The sequence below is a fragment of the Heteronotia binoei genome, chromosome 6 (genome assembly GCF_032191835.1).
Source record: "Heteronotia binoei isolate CCM8104 ecotype False Entrance Well chromosome 6, APGP_CSIRO_Hbin_v1, whole genome shotgun sequence".
In the NCBI taxonomy this organism is placed as follows: Eukaryota; Metazoa; Chordata; class Lepidosauria; order Squamata; family Gekkonidae; genus Heteronotia; species Heteronotia binoei.
In genome coordinates this window covers 54,267,070-54,283,339 of record NC_083228.1, presented here as the reverse complement: position 1 = coordinate 54,283,339, position 16,270 = coordinate 54,267,070, and the positions used below count along the sequence as shown (strand labels likewise).

Below are 16,270 nucleotides of genomic sequence, written 5' to 3'. Positions count from 1 at the left end.
TGTCCATTGCTAGACAACCACAATAATATTGCCAGACCTCAAGTCTTGGTTTCCATCAGTAAAAGGTAGGGGGATGGGGCAAGGCCCTTTCCAAGGTGGTATTTGGTTTAGTTCCTCATTAGAGCCAGGTCTACTAGCAACTACTGGGTAACGTGATACCACATTATTTGCATGATTCACTAAGAACTAGCTTCTTGCTACTGTTCAACAGCAGCTCCTCATGAAAGCCAGTGTGGTATAGTGGTTATAATTTCAGACTAGGATTTGGGTGACCCAAGTTCAAATTGCCACTGTGGTGTAAAAGCTTACTGGATGGCCTTGGGCTGGTCACACACTCTCAGAATAACCTACCATAGGGTTGATGTGAGAATAAAACTGAGGAAAGGAACAATATGTAAACCACTTTGGGCTCCCCACTGGGGAGAAATGTGGCGTATAACAACCATGGTGTAACTAAGCCATAGTTTTCCTAGGCAGAGGCTACCAGGGGAAGGCACAAGTTTGGATGGCAAGTAAAACTATGTTTACTGATCGATGGGAAAGTGAGATGGAAGCTGGAAAAGGAGTCTATGGGAGTTTTCAGAGAAGGAAAAGGGGAAACAGTGGGGGAAGGAATGAGACATTCCTCTCCCCCCCCCACACACACATCCTTGTTGGTCCCTTTCTTGTTTAGTTATCTTCTGTAGCCTGCAAGCATGAGATTGTTATGCATCTTAAGGTTTTCTTTCAACACATGTATATACAACATTTAGTTAGCATGTAAGTTCTTTATATTACAATCATCAGTTTATATCAGCATAAAAGGATTGTGGACTGTTTTTGTAAGTTGGTATGGAAGGCCTCTATGAATTTCTGAGATGTATTACTTAATTGTAGATGAGTCTAATATGATAGCTAGTTAAATGGCATTAGTTTTGATTCATCGTAATAAAGTATTTTGTGGATGTTATACAAAATAAACGAATGTTCAGTTGTTTAATGTGAACAATTTATAGAATGAAAATTTATGCCTTGGCATCATTCTTGAGGTTTTGGGTAATATGGTCTGTCCAGGAAAGTAGCATTTGTGGCTTTGGTTTCAGATAAGCAAGTATGAGCAATTTCATTTGGTGTTCCCCAAACAAATAGCACACTCCATCCAGTATGTAACACCTGCATCTTTCTCACAAGTATCTCCCCTTTATGCATAAAGCACTCTAAAAGATTACACACACTATCATGGGATCACGTGGGCTGATGCTGATGAAATTATTGTGAAATGGGTAGAAATATAAAAAGGCCAGAACATGTGAGAATCTACTGTTTATCAAAATGCCCACATTCCAACAATACCCTCTCCTGGTGCTTTTCTTTGGATGGACTCTTGCAGAAAATAACCCAGTAAAATTCCAAGGTATGGAAGAATACAACATATTTAAAAAACAATATAAATTGTATATTGATAATGTGCAACAGCTGTTAAGAAGATATTGGATTTATATTGGATTTATATCCTGCTCTATACTCTGAATCTCAGAGTTTCAGAGCAGTCACAATCTCTTTTAACTCCCCAGCCCCCTGCAACAGACACCCTGTGAGGTGTCTGTTAAATCACCACAATTGCTTTTTAGTTTGATGCTGTCATGTATGTGTTGCATCTGTGCAATATCAGAAACCTTGGTATTGTAACTCTTTGATTGCCCTCCACTGAAATAAGCCATGCCTAATTCCCACAGAAATCAATGGAGTAAATCAGCAATTTAAGTCCTAATCATTTCAATGGAATTTAAGAATAGCTAACTTTTTTCTGGACAGGTCAGAAACTGAAAAAATTGAAATAATTCCCATTTGGCTACAGCTGTCTTTAAAATTAGAAACAATACTTGGTTTAAATTATAACTGATTGCAACAGCCTAGGAGGAGCTTTTCTATAGCGAGAATTTACAAAGATGCAAGTGCTGTCATTATACTTTTTAGTCCAAAGTAGATAAAGTAACATTATTAAGTGATTATTTTAAATGTTATGTGAAGTTAATTAGTTACAAGCAGCCAATCTGAATATTTAGGTTAAATTCATCCTCAGAATCTTAATATTAACCAATGATTGCTGATTTTCTAAATCCAGGGAAAACTGAGTGTGGTGGAATTCTGAGTGAGCCTTACAAAGCATTGCCAATTGAAGTAAATGAGAATGAGAGCTGCACATGGTATATAGAAAAAGATGTGGATCAAAATATTCGACTAATTTTCTCTTATTTCCAGTGAGTATTCTTTAAATGGATTCTGGACAGAGTAACAAAAAAGGTTTTAATTTGCTAGCTGCCTTGGTGGCCCTTGTGTGGGCAGAAAAGTGAGGCACAAATTTTGTAAAATAAAAATAGACACAAATAAATAGTAAAGTAGAAGTTAAGGATCACATTTTCGAGGAACTGAGGTGAAGTGCAGCTAAAACTGTGCATAGGAAGAGAGAAAGAGATTTGGACAGGTATATTCAATGAGAACAGCTTTGTGACTCAACTGTCCAGCATGGAGGTCCCCAATCTTTTTAAACCTGTGGGCAAGTGATGGAATTTTTACACAAGATGGTGGGCCACCACGGGACACACACACACGAAGCCCAAATGCAGGGTATAAGAGAAATATTTTTTTAAAAAACACTGGGAAAGAGGAGGAGAATAAAATAACACTGGTGGTAGCTGTTGCTGATACAATCTTAGAAAACTATAATATCTACAGTGGCCAATCAGAAGCCCTGCTAGCCATTTCCACTTTCTTAAAAACTCTTGGCATATGCTAGGAAAGATGTCAGTGGGTACCATGGCATCCAGAGGCATCTCATTGGGGACTCCTGGTCCAGCATAATTTTAACATGTCCTTTCCTAAGGAGGTTCAGAGTGGCATATACAGTTTTGTGTTATTTCATCCTCATAACAAGTCTGTGGGATATGTTAGAGAAAGTGAATGACTAGTCCAGGTCACTCAGCAAGCTTCATGGCACAGCAGTGATTTGAACCTGTATCTGCTAGATCCTAATCCAAAACTCTAATAATTATGGCACATGAGGACTTTCACATAGTACTGCAGTGAAAAGGGAAAGAGAAAGTTGGAGGAAAGATAGATTATGTATAATTTCTATTACACTGCTAACCTTTAATAATGTACCAAAGTTATCACACATTGTTGAGAATATTTTGGTACTTTTCAAACATTAGGAAACTATAAATACAGGCTTCAGGGGGTGGTTTACATATACAATTTGGATAACATTTCCAGAATTAATCATAGAAGTAAGAGGTTAATAATCTTGTGCTGATGGAACCTTCACTGATCCTTTGTCTATTACATTCTTTCTAAAGTGACTGGGAGTCAATAAACTGTATTTTCTAATCAGTATAAAAAATGAAATATGAACAGCATGGACAATCCTTCTATTGCTGTATTAATATTGCTACATTATTGTGCCCAATTTTTTTCAGTTACTCAGCCAGATCTTTACATGGTACTTACAAACATCCTTTATTTTAAAAATTGCCATAATTCTTAATCAGAGCTACTTAGAATATACAGAGTCATTCTAAGGGCTCCCCCACCCTTCTTACTACGGATATCTGCAATGCCTATTAACTTTTTAGAAGGAATCATAATTAATATTCTCACATCATTTAAATCTGAAACTATTTCAGCTGCTACTAATCTCTTAGCATTGGAAAGACCCTCTTCTGCTATATTTTCTTCTGGCAGTCTTCTTTCAAAGTCTTATATAAATTGAGAAAATCATCTCTCAGTGGAGGACTTCCTCCTACAACTGAGAAAACACTGGAAGAGAGTTCATATAGCCAACCTTTAGATTTTACTTCTTCCAATGTATTACTGCTTTTGAGCTTACATATAGAAAAGGGCAGCAAGAAAGCCTGAAGATTATTGCTAGAACCCCCTAAAACTACATGACTAATCTGATATACTCAAATGGGTTTTGGATTTAATAGTGTACAATGCTAGTACAGTCTTCCAGATTAAATCTCTTGTCTAAAACTTAATACAGTTCCTCTTTGACTTTCAATGGGAAATATATAAGGTATTCCTCAAAAAGATTTCAAGGAAAGCAGTAGTGTCACTCTAGGAATTCATGGTCTATGGTTCCACTTTTTATTGGAATAGCAGGCTGTGATTTAAGGGGTTTTTTTGTATCTGTGTTTTTCCCCTACCTCTGCGAGTTCTCTGCTCTTCAGTAACTGAAACTTCAATACTAGATGGCCTAGTTCCTCTAGGATATCAATCTGTGTCTTTGATCATTTAAATCAGGGGTGTCAAACTCATTTGTTATGAGGGATGGATCTGACATAAATGAGACCTTGTTGGGCCATAGTGTTGCCAATCCCCATATGGGGGCAGGAGATCCCCGTTTGGAGGCCCTCCCACTTCAGGGTCATTAGAAAGGGTGTGGGGGAATGTCTGCTGGACACTCTATTATTACCTATGGAGACCGATTCCCATAGGGTATAATGGAAAATTGGCCTGTGGGTATCTGAGGCTCTTGGAGGGGGGTGTTTTTTGAGGTAGAGGCACCAAATTTGCAGCATAGCATCTGATGGCTCTTCTCAAAACACCCTCCAAGTTTCAAAAAGATGGGACTGGAGGGGTCCAATTCTATGAGCTCCCAAAGAGGGTGCCCTTATTCTTCATTATTTCCAATGGAGGGAAGGCATTTAAAGGTGTGTGGTCCCTTTAAATGTGATATCCAGAACTCCTTTTGGAGTTCAATTATGCTTGTCATACCCTTGCTCCTGGCTCCACCCCCAAAGTCCCCAGATATTTCTTAAATTAGACTTGGCAGCCCTATCGGGCCAGGCCATGTGTGTCATAACATGTAATGCCAGGTAGCAGAGATATAAACTTTATAAAGGACAAAGGCAAATACAATTAAATATTTTTTTTTAAAAAAAACCTTAAAATAAAATATGCTTAAAAGATTAGCAATATCTTGGGGAAAAAAATATGTATTGAACTTTGATCAGTTAGAAGTACCTTTAGTATTGAACTTGAATCTATAACTCCGGGGAAGTCAACATTGGAGGGAGGGGGGATTGTAATGCCATATGGGTTAGCACTGAAAATTTAAAATTAAGATTTGTAACCATATGTTATCAATAAATTGTTAAAACACAAAAGATTAGCAATATCTTGCAATATTTTGTTTATTTAGCAGTTTCTGATAACTTGCACCTCTTGCTCTGAATTATTGCATGAAAATCTGGAGATAATGTTTGTGCTGCAGCAATCTTGAGCATGTTGTTCAGGTGTGTATCTGTAAACTGCAAACCTACTTTTGATTTATTGACATTAAGGACAGAAATCTCATGGTCAATGCTTTGAGCCTAAAACCCAGAGAAAAACATGAAATGGCTGGGCCTTGTGAGCTTTTGTACACAAGTTTCTTCATGTGCTGGTCAGCCAATGGAGATAATAGAGGCTTTGCTCTTTAGGTCCTGTGTGACTGAGTAAGCCTGGCAAAGCAAGCTGTGATGCAGAAAGAAGGAAGAGAGAGAGAAGGAAGCAGATGACAGTGAGTTGCTCATGGACCTGATAGGGAACTGATCCAGCCCTCAGGCTGCATGTTTGACACCCCTGAATTAAATAACTAATCCATAACATTATAAAGGAAAGACAAATACTGTGCTATAAAGAGCAAATCTAATAATGTCATTTTTTCTAGATTTAATCCATTATCAACCTGTGATAGAGAAAATATTATAATATATGATGGTCCTTCAGCTAACTCATCTCTTCTTGGACAAATATGCAATAGCCACGAGTCTGTTCCTGTATTTGAGTCATCCTCAAATGCTTTAACATTTCGCTTATCAACAGACTCCACAGCTTTCAAAAGGATAGTCTTTGCATTTTATTATTTCATTTCACCTGAATCAGGTAAGTTATCAAATTTCCCTCACTGGTGACAGTTTGGGAAACAAATGAAAATTACTTTTGAGCACTAATCAGAAGCTATACAATTTAGAACTTTTATTGAAAGTCCTGCCCTATTTAAATATAATTGCAGCCAGTGTTCCCTCTAAGCTCAGTTAGAGTGAGCTAGCTCACAGATTTTTAGCCTCCAGCTCACACATTTTTGTTTTAGCTCAGGAAGGATGATCCCAGAGCACAATAATTTATGCAGTAGCTCATAAAATAGAATTTTTGCTCATAAGATTCTGCAGCTCAGAGGGAACATTGATTGCAGCTGTATGAAGTGATATCATGAGCACCTGTGGAGGCAAGTTTAGCAATGGCAATTGTATTGCCAAATATCTTTGACTTCTTAATAGAATATATTACTTTTGGAGGGGGGAAAAAACTTTGTTGGAAGAAACAAACGATTTTCAATAAATCTTCAAAGCAGGCTGGCCAAGTCAACTCCTTTAAAGTGTTCCATTTTAAACTAAGGATAAGATCCAGTTACTCATGAGGCTTTCTGAGGGCTCTGATTTTGAAATGTCTCCACAGTGCAACTTTATGCCCATCTTATTGACTTTTGTGATATGGTGACAGCAATAGCTGTCAGTTTCACAGCAGTTGCTTCTTGGATAGTGTAGAAAAACCTTTAGGTCACATGGGAGGAATCAACTGCTATCAGTCCCCCTCAGTCCCCACCCCCCACAAAGTAGAAGTAGCAGGTGAACTATTCTAAGAAACCTATTGTTTACTTGTGTTATTTCTGATCTCTAATGTTAGCTTCATTTTTAAACAACTTACTTTTAAAGCCACAATTGAAAACTGTGGGGGCAGACTTCACAGTCCAGATGGATCATTCACCAGTCCTAACTACCCCAAGTCACACCCAACGTTTGCCTATTGTGTCTGGCACATACAAACAGAAGCAAATACCAGGATAAATTTAATATTCAGTGACTTTTTGTAAGTATATTTTTGTTCAATGGTTTACATTTCAGGTTTCCAATGCCACTGTATGTAATTGTATAGCAGAGATACAAAGAAATATTTGTTATTCACTTTTATATTTAAAATGTACAATAATATATGATGACGTTTCAAAATATTGCAGGTTAAATTAAATGTGACATTTGTATAACGGAAGGCCCAACTTGCTATTTGGCCCTAAAAAGCAGCTAACAGGGAACTTGACAGAGATCTGGGGCCTTAGCACTGAAGAATGGAGAATTTGACTCTTCACCCTGCACTGTTTCTGACTGACATGGCTTTTTCAGTCTGGATTTGAGCCCTGGTAGGGTAAAAAACCCAAAAACATCAAGCAGCGACCCATTTTCTAACGGAGAAACAGCACACAAGAGGAGTGATAACCCCTTCCCCAGTGTTGCAGACTTAAAGCTATGACCTTTCCTCACACCCTCTGTGTTGCTTTTTGTACAGTCAAATGATATTTTGGAGAAATTCCTGTCATAGAACATCACATCTAATCTAAACCTTAATATGAATGCACTACCCTACAGAACTTGATTGACTTAAACATTTTGCCACTAGCTCCCAAATGTAGGGAAGGGAAATTGAAAAACTGGGTCTGAGGAGTTGATCTATCCTGCTCTGCCAAACCTAGCTGGTAAATACCCTGCTGGATCATCTATCTGAGCATTCTTTTTCCAGCAGTAGCCAGTCAGATATCTTTAGGGCCTCACAAACAGGACATGAAAGTGAAGGTCAGTTTGGTATAGTGGTTAAGAGTGGTGGAGTCTAATCTGGAGAGCCAAGTTTGATTCCCCACTCCTTCACATGCAGCCAGCTGGGTGATCTTGGGTCTCTCAGAGTTGTCCTCTCAAGAGCAGTTCTTGAAAAAGCTCTCTCAGTCATACATACCTCACAAAGTGTCTGTTGTGAAGAGAGGAAGGGAAGGATATTGTAAGCCGCTCTGAGATTCCAAGTGAACAGTAGGGTATAAATCACAACTCTTTTTCATTTGGTTTTGGTCCCAGCATCTGACACATATTTAATGCTCCATTGTGAAAAATAATGAAAACCTAAGTACTCTTACTTTTCTGGGTCAAAACCTTGGAGGAAAAAATTAATCTTGCTTGGAAATATAGCTTTATGACATATGTTAGTTGTGTTACAGACTTACTCTGCCACAGGCTATTTCTAATATAATGATTAGGATCCAAAAACTTATTAAAGTTATTCTATGAAACCGTGACCATGAAGACTTTAGACGTGCTCCTGATAAAGCTCCTGTGTCACATGCCAGAAACCAGTTTTGCAGCTAAGTAAACTTGTAAAGCTGTTTATCATATAGAATAGGTATCAGCTCTCCAAGAAAGAAATCAAATAATCTAGTTGGTTTAAACAAGCCTCTTCCAGAAGCCTAAAGTATTTTTGGATCTTGGCCAATATATTCGGCTTTGCAGGCCATTTGCTGCACTGTATTAATTCCCCACCACCTGAATTCCTTCTCTGAAATTATTCACTTCTTTGATCCATAGCCTAGAAATGGATGAAAACTGCAGATTTGACTTTGTTGCCATTTATGATGGTGCAACAACCAACTCTGGTTTAATTGGACAAGTATGCGGCCTTGTCAAGCCAACATTTGAGTCTTCTTCCAACTTTATGACTGTTGTGCTGTCTACAGATTATGCCAATTCTTACAGGGGCTTTTCTGCTCACTACACAAGTATACCAATACCAACACCACAGCCCAACAGTAAGTCTAATTCCATTGGTGTGTGTCATGCAGTTCTATAACTTAATGTTGAGGCTTACAATTAGTTAACTAATTAAATATTTTTACATTTTACTTTAATTCTTTATATGAAGTGAATCCTCTGTGCCTAATTATACTGGAGCATGAACAAGTGGAGGAGAGAGGAGTGGGTCTCAGACATGGTCAACACTAAGGACATAACCCTTACTCAGATCTGTTCCATGAGGGAAACCTCACAGAATTCAATAGAACTCCACCTCTCCTTCCTTCCACCTTCAGCATGCCCAGTTTATGGGTAATGGGAATTCTTATGTGCCTTCACCTTCTGCACATTGCAAGTTAATGCAGAGCTAAATTTCATGTAATTTCGATGGTGCTGACAGGAAGGTTGGATGTGGATATGGAAACAGTAGATAAGTGCCCTGTTTCCCAGACTGCCTTGGTTGCATTAAATGCACCAGAGGTAGGGAGGGTGGGGACATACTGGATTTTGTTGCGGTCTAGCTCCTCCTCTGTCTTGGGTTTCAAGGCAAAGGGTACCCACCGGACCTTTAGCTGTATGGGCGGCACGTTGGGGTTTATTTGTAACGACACGAAGGAACCTGTGTATGTTCCTAGTATCTCATCAAAAACTGCTGGGAACTTCCCACTTATGTCCTGGAAATCCTGGAAATTGGGAGGGACGGTGGCTCAGTGGTAGAGCATCTGCTTGGGAAGCAGAAGGTCCCAGGTTCAATCCCCGGCATCTCCAAAAAAGGGTCCAGGCAAAATAGGTGTGAAAAACCTCAGCTTGAGACCCTGGAGAGCCGCTGCCAGTCTGAGAAGACAATACTGACTTTGATGGACCAAGGGTCTAATTCATTATAAGGCAGCTTCATATGTTCATATGTATCCCTGCTGGCGGGGGCATGATGGATTCCCTCTACTCGGATCCCCAAGTGTGCAAACCAAACCTGGCCCAACAGGCTACTTAAGTCCCCTTCTGCCACCAGCAAGGGAAGGTCTCTTGAAAATTTCCCGTATTGCACCTTGACTACCCCGGCCCCTTTGATGCCAATCACCCTTTTCTGGAAGTCTCGTATGAGCACGGGGGATGGGTATAGCTTAGGTCCCCCCTTGGGACAAAGTTTCTTTAGGGTCTGGGCGGAGATGATGGTGTGTGTGGCCCCTGAGTCAACCTCCATCCAACAGGAGGCGCCCTCAATGAACACAGTCGTTTTGAGTTTATCTGGGGACAGCATGGGGATATCGCATATCTGTCCAAGTGATGTGGTGATGGCATTGATATCCTCTATGACGGCGACCTCGTGACAGCAGCCATTTTCTCTGCCTTTTCAATGGGGGGGCGCTCTCTCGGGTTGGTGTCGTTTTTGAGCGGCAGACCCTGGCGAGGTGACCTGTCTTCCTGGACTGGTGGCAGACGGTTTCCCGGAATCGGCAGAAACGGCGCTCATGGTTTTCCCTGCAACTTGCACACTCTTGAGTTGGTGCGTTATCACTCGCATGTGGCTGCTGGCATTTCATGGCGGTGTGGTGGAGCTTGAGAGCGTCGTCTCCCCCTGAGTTGTCCACGTCCGAGGAGGATGAGGCAGCTTAGTGAGTGTCCGCCGCCTTGTGCTCTCCCCGCGATTTTTCATAGGTGGTATGATCACCTTGGGGAGGTCCATCTCATCTTTCCCAAGCAGCTTCCTCCTCAGCACCTCGTCCCACAGCCCGAAAATAAACCAAACCCTCAGTCTTTCCTCCAATCGGTAAAACTTGTAGTGGAGTGACAGTCGGTGGAGGGCCACAATATAGTCGACAGCTGACTCATTGGGCTGCTGCCTGTGCTCAGAAAAGTCGAAGCGCCGGGTCAGGACTGATGACTGTGGTGTGAAATGGGTCGTCGGTGATGTCCTTGTAGGAGGCATTAGCCCCTGGGCGAGCTCCTGGGTGTTCATCCCGCATGATCTGAGGAATAGCAATCTCTTTTTATTCCCCACAACTCCATAGTAGTGGATGAAGTTCTCCAGTCGATCCAACCAGGTCTCCCATCGCTCTGGGCTGGTCATATTGAACTTGAGAATCATTCCTGGCATAGTGTCCATTGTCAGCGCTGGTGGTGCGTGCATGGAGCGGAATGCCCATAGCTGCTGGCCTCGCTTACCAGGATCCCATCCTTGTCGCCGCTATAATATAGTGGGTTCTATACAGTCATGAAGCGAGGTGGTAGCGAACATAGCTCTTTTATTGAATACAGCATGGTATAGCGCTGCCTACAAAGACTAACTGCTAGGGTCGCGGGGCCCTCTATATATACACACCCAAAGTTCCAGCGCTGCCTGTGACTGGACCATTCAAACCAGTCGGGGGCTCTTGATTGGAGCAGGGCAGCAGGATTTGGATCCTGCTGCCTATTGTTCCCAAGTCCCCAAGCTCTGTCCTTCAGGCCCCAGTGAGTCAGGCAAGAACTCCAGCTTATAGATACAATTCTAAGCACATATACATCACTTATAGAAAGGTTGATGCCTTTTAGATCAAGGGAGTACTCATAGATTGTGGCAAACTGGTGGCAAATTCTAATTTCAGTGCAACTTCACAATCAAATTCTAGTTGAGGCTGAGAGCATTCTACACTTGAATGGTATTACAACTACAATCAACCCACTTAAATTGACCAATTGTGTCCATCTGTTAAACAAAAGGGAAGAAAATTATTCCCTTTTTTAAAATCACAAAAGAAATGGATAAATAACTTATTTAGGACGGTCATACAAATAACTTTCAGTAACAGTAGTACTTTCTTATGGACTCCTCCTGTGATGCAAGAAGCTCTACTATGAAAAGCCCATTGACAATGTAATCCTAAATTACACCCATCCGAACCCACAGACTTCTCATGCTGAAGAAAAGCTTCACTGTAGCTATTTCGATTCATAGGATCCTGCCCTCACTGGTATACTCTATGTATTCAATCTATCTGCATACATACAAGCATGCATGCATGCATACACACACACATATAGCATGACATCAAAATTAGTTTAAAAAGCAACAGTGCAAAAAACAAGTTGTTGAAAAGCAGAACAGCAATTATAAAAATTTTATACTGTTCCAAGTTTAAATAATTCTGTAATTGCAGTACTTCTTTGCAACTTCTGGACAGATGATTTTATTTGTATGCATCCAGGTTGCATTTAGCATGTGGCCAGGAAAAGAATTTGCATATTCTCTCCACTGAGATTCTAGCAACATCTCCATCTCTTAATAGAGGCACTATTAGAGCCAATTAAATATTTAAAAAGCATTACCCTGTTTTTACTTGTGTGGTTACACTGTTTTTTCTTTCTTTTTGTTGGTAGCATCTCTCACATGTTCTTCAGACATGATCACAGTCATTCTCAGCAAGTCTTATTTGGATTCACTTGGCTACAATGAAAATGACTTAGCGCTGAATGATCCAGCTTGCAGACCTAATGCCTCAAACCCAGTGATGTTTTCATTTCCATTCAACAGCTGTGGCACAATTAAAGAGGTAAAAAAAAAGAAAAGAAAGCAAGCCAAAGCTATCTAAATCAAACTACTGTGAACCTGTTGTCTGCCAGTGTGGTGTAGTGGTTAAGAGCAGTGGACTCTAATCTAGAGAACCGTATTTGATTCCCCATTCCTTCACATGAAGCCTGCTGGGTGACCTTGGGTCAGTCACAGTTCTCTCAGAACTCTCTGTTCTACCAACCTCACAAGGTGCTTGTTGTGGGGAGAGGAAGGTAAAGACGATGGCAAGCTGCTTTGAGAGTCCTTAATTTAAGGAAAGGAAAAGGAAAGGTCCCCTCCCTGTGCAAGCACCAGTTTTTTCCAACTCTGGGGTGATGTTGCGTTCACATTTTCACGGCAGACTTTTTACGGGGTGATTTGCCATTGCCTTCCCCAATCATCTATGCTTTTCCCCCCCAGCAAGCTGGGTACTTTTTACCGACCTCGGAAGGATGGAAGGCTGAGTCAATCTCAAGCCGGCTACCTGAAAACTCAGCTTCCACTGGGGATCGAACTCAGGTCGTGAGCAGAGCTTAGGACTGCAGTACTGCAGCTTTAACACTCTGTGCCACGGGGCTCTTAACTTAAGTTAAAGCGGGGTATAAAAACCTACTGCTGTTCTGTTTTCCATCACATTTTTATCTTGCCAGATTAATTTAGAGTCCCTGGACCCTGACACCATCTTACCACTGCCTTTTATCCCATTCCCCTCTCTACTAATTTTTTATCTAATCCTTTAAAAGCTTACTTACCAGAGTCCAAACCAGAAAATTACATTTATGTGCTAGCTGGCAAGCAATGAATGCTACTTTTCACAGTACAAGTTTTCCATGCAGATCAGCAGCACTATAAGAACCATAGATAAGGGATGCAGTAACAAAGAAAATATATTGTTAGGGACACTATGAGTGTATCTGAGGAACATGTATGTCATAACGCAGACAGGGGGAAAACAGAAAAGGGAGGAAGGAGAATCCCTCTATTCCCTCAGTAGACAAAGGATGCTTTTGTGCCTCAATCTGTATTTTCAGAAATATATAAGATCCACTGAAATTAGTGAGCCTTATATCACTGTATGATTCTATGAGACAGTAATGCCAAGATCTAAGGACCACCAATTAGTTTGACATGTTTAAACCAATTGGCAACTGTATATAGAATTCCAATCCTAAGGCCTCATAGCACTTTCAAAATACAATAAGGGCACACCTGCTTTCTTTGCAACTGCATGACTCCATGCTGTAATGGAAATTACCCATAAATTCTGGCAGCAGCTTGGTAGATGTTGACAGCATCCATGCCATTGCTTTCATTGGCAATAGTTTGCTTAATCAGATTTGATACAGAATGTATATTTTTCAAGAATTCAAATACAAATTGTCTGAAGATATTTTTCTCATGTATAAATGAACAATCACCAAATATCCGAGTCTGAACTGAAAAGGCTGGATCAGTCTTCAGACAGTTGACCAAATATTTGTTACAATAAAGTAGGGACACTTTATTGCTGTTTTCTGTTTAATTGTGAAAGTCAAAAATTTGACCAAGGACTCACTTTTTGACAATAGACTTCCTTCATCAAGAGTGATATTTGTATTACATGTTTTATGCAGAGCCAAAATCACACCATTTCTTATACCAACACCATCACAGCATCCCCAGCAGGTGATGTGATCACCCGCCAAAAGCGCATTGAGATTATTGTGAAATGTATAATGGAAAACAATTCAACTGTAGAAGTCATGTACGTAACAGAAGAGGAACTCCCACAGAACACAAGTGCTCTGGGTAGATACAACCTCAGCATGTCTTTCTATGAGTCTGACTCATTCTCCAGTCCCATACTCAGTTCTCCATACTACGTCAACTTGAACCAAACTCTCTATGCACAAATCAATCTGCATTCCAGTGATACTAATTTGGTAGTGTTTGCGGACACGTGTATAGCATCACCAAACTCTGATCTGGGATCACCAAACTACGATTTAGTCAGAAGTGGGTGAGTAATATAACAGTTCAATATTACAATTTAATTCTATGTGGAGCAAACAAAGAAATCACACATTGAAACAAATCAAATTTTTATCTCATTGTGTGTCTGAAAAAGTCAGAGAAATATATATTGTTCTTTCCTCCTCAATTTTATCCTCACAACAATGGAAGCCAAGTTGAAGGCATTGGTGTGCTTGGTTCGAAATGAACATTTAGGTGTAGAGGGTGTTTCAAAAACATGGTAAAATGGGGAAAATCAATCAGATACATTTATCTCTGGTTATAAGGTCTATAGACGAGGAAGAGTGAGGCATCTCGGGGGAGTTGTTGCTCTGTATATCAAAGAGGGCTGAGTCAAAAAAGCTAGAAAACGTTAGAGCAATGAACTCCCTGACAGAATGATTATGGGTAGAGGTACTAAGCTCTAAGGGTTACTTAGAAGCATGGGTGTACTATTGCTCGCTTGATCAAGCCCTTGAGGCTGATATCATGATGTAGAAGGAAATAAGGGAGGTGACTAAAGCAGCCAATGGAATTTGTATATTATACTTGCTTTCAGACACTGGGAATGCTTATTCACAGTGGGTTCAAATGTGACATGTTACTGTAGTAATTTCTTTCATAGAAAACAGGATTTAGAAATCTGGGTTAGAATCTTAGTTTGATTAAAAGGAACAAATGCCAGTTTGCCCAGGCAGCAAACTGGAGCTTGACTGAGGTCATTTAATACCCACAAGTTTTCATTTGCACATTTTCACATGAGCAAGCAAAAGAGAGAACTTACATTTCTGGTAAACATCTCGTGTTATTGCATAACAGGATCAAGCTAATCTGATCTTTTCAAGCTAACCACAAACTTCTATTACAGCTGTGCCAAAGATAACACATACATGGCCTACCCGCTCCTTGAACATTATGGGAGGTTCAGGTTCAATTCCTTCAAATTCCTGCGGCACCATCCATCTGTCTACATCCACTGTGAAGTTTTAATTTGTGACAGCAAAGATCCTAATTCTCGCTGCACTAAAAACTGCATCTCTCGCCATAAAAGAGAAGTTTCTTCCTACAAATGGAAAGGGGATGCAATGGTGGGACCTCTCAGATTAAAAAGAGATCAGAGTTCTGTAGCTCGCTCAGGTATGTAAAACACAAAGGCATCACTTATCTTACTTCTCATTTTACATAGGCAGATTTCACTATCTTTATAACCAGGATTTAGAAAGAAAGACCTTCAGTAATCCAGCTTGTAAAAACTGGACAAAACCACTGATGGGAAGGCAACTAACCGAGAGCCAGTTTGGTGAAGTGGTAAAGTGCGTGGACTCTTATCTGAGAGAACCAGGTTTGATTCCCCACTTGCATCTGCTGGAATGGCCTTGGGTTAGCTATAAATCTGGCAGAGGTTGTCCTTGAAAGAGCAGCTGCTGTGAGAGCCCTCTCAGCCCCACCCACCTCACAGGGTGTCTGTTGGGGGTGGGGAGAGAAGATAAAGGAGATTGTAAGCCGCTCTGAGTCTCTGATTCAGAGAGAAGGGCAGGGTATAAATCTGCAATTCTTTTTCTTCTTCTAATGGTTCATCCCATATCCACATCCAACCAATAAAAAGAAGCTGATCAAAGTGAAAGGGGATATATTAGTAAAATAATGATTGCTGAAAAATAGTGCTGATTATAAACCAGGATATGCCTAACACTAGCGTACATCACTGGGGACACTGAACTACATTTTACATTTAGTTTATCTTTTTTCCCCCTACATTCAGGTTCTGCTGCTCAAGTGCATCCTGAAAAAAGCCAGGATGGGCGGGCCAAAGGCCTGTATATCCTTACCTCTCTTGTGTTGGTAACCAATGCTGTCCTTCTGGTTGGTCTGGCAGCAAAGCATTTCATCAGTTGGCAACAAGGATACAGATATCAGAAACTGCAAAGCTATTGATAGGCATATTGCAACTTGCTTCAGTATGAATCCCCCTCTTTACACAGATATGCTCCAGAGGATTGTGTTTTTACAGATCTACCATTCTATGAAACATTACTTATTTCAAATAAAGCATGTTAGCAACTGTAATGTTAAATAAAACTGAAAATGTTGGCTGGATCAGAATATAGGGGGGAAATGT

The 16,270-nt window shown here is 40.4% G+C and overlaps 1 protein-coding gene across 1 annotated transcript; it reads left to right on the top strand.

The window, feature by feature from the left end:
• The first annotated feature begins 1,256 nt into the window (after positions 1 to 1,256).
• Positions 1,257 to 16,121, top strand: CUZD1 (CUB and zona pellucida like domains 1). The gene is made up of 9 exons (XM_060241474.1): positions 1,257 to 1,393; positions 2,105 to 2,240; positions 5,693 to 5,907; positions 6,738 to 6,891; positions 8,427 to 8,647; positions 11,988 to 12,160; positions 13,773 to 14,158; positions 15,020 to 15,288; positions 15,914 to 16,121. Exons 1-9 carry the CDS (start codon positions 1,312 to 1,314, stop codon positions 16,084 to 16,086), a joined length of 1,809 nt encoding a protein of 602 aa, XP_060097457.1. The 5' UTR covers positions 1,257 to 1,311; the 3' UTR covers positions 16,087 to 16,121.
• Positions 16,122 to 16,270: the final 149 nt, after the last annotated feature.

What these genes read in the sequence shown, in the direction of transcription:
- CUZD1 (XM_060241474.1), top strand. Translation starts at nt 1,312, where the DNA reads ATGCCCACATTCCAACAATACCCTCTCCTGGTGCTTTTCTTTGGATGG. An exon ending in TAACCCAGTAAAATTCCAAG is followed by an intron (nt 1,394 to 2,104) that starts GTATGGAAGAAT and finishes TTCTAAATCCAG; the next exon opens with GGAAAACTGAGTGTGGTGGA. An exon ending in TACGATTTAGTCAGAAGTGG is followed by an intron (nt 14,159 to 15,019) that starts GTGAGTAATATA and finishes CTTCTATTACAG; the next exon opens with CTGTGCCAAAGATAACACAT.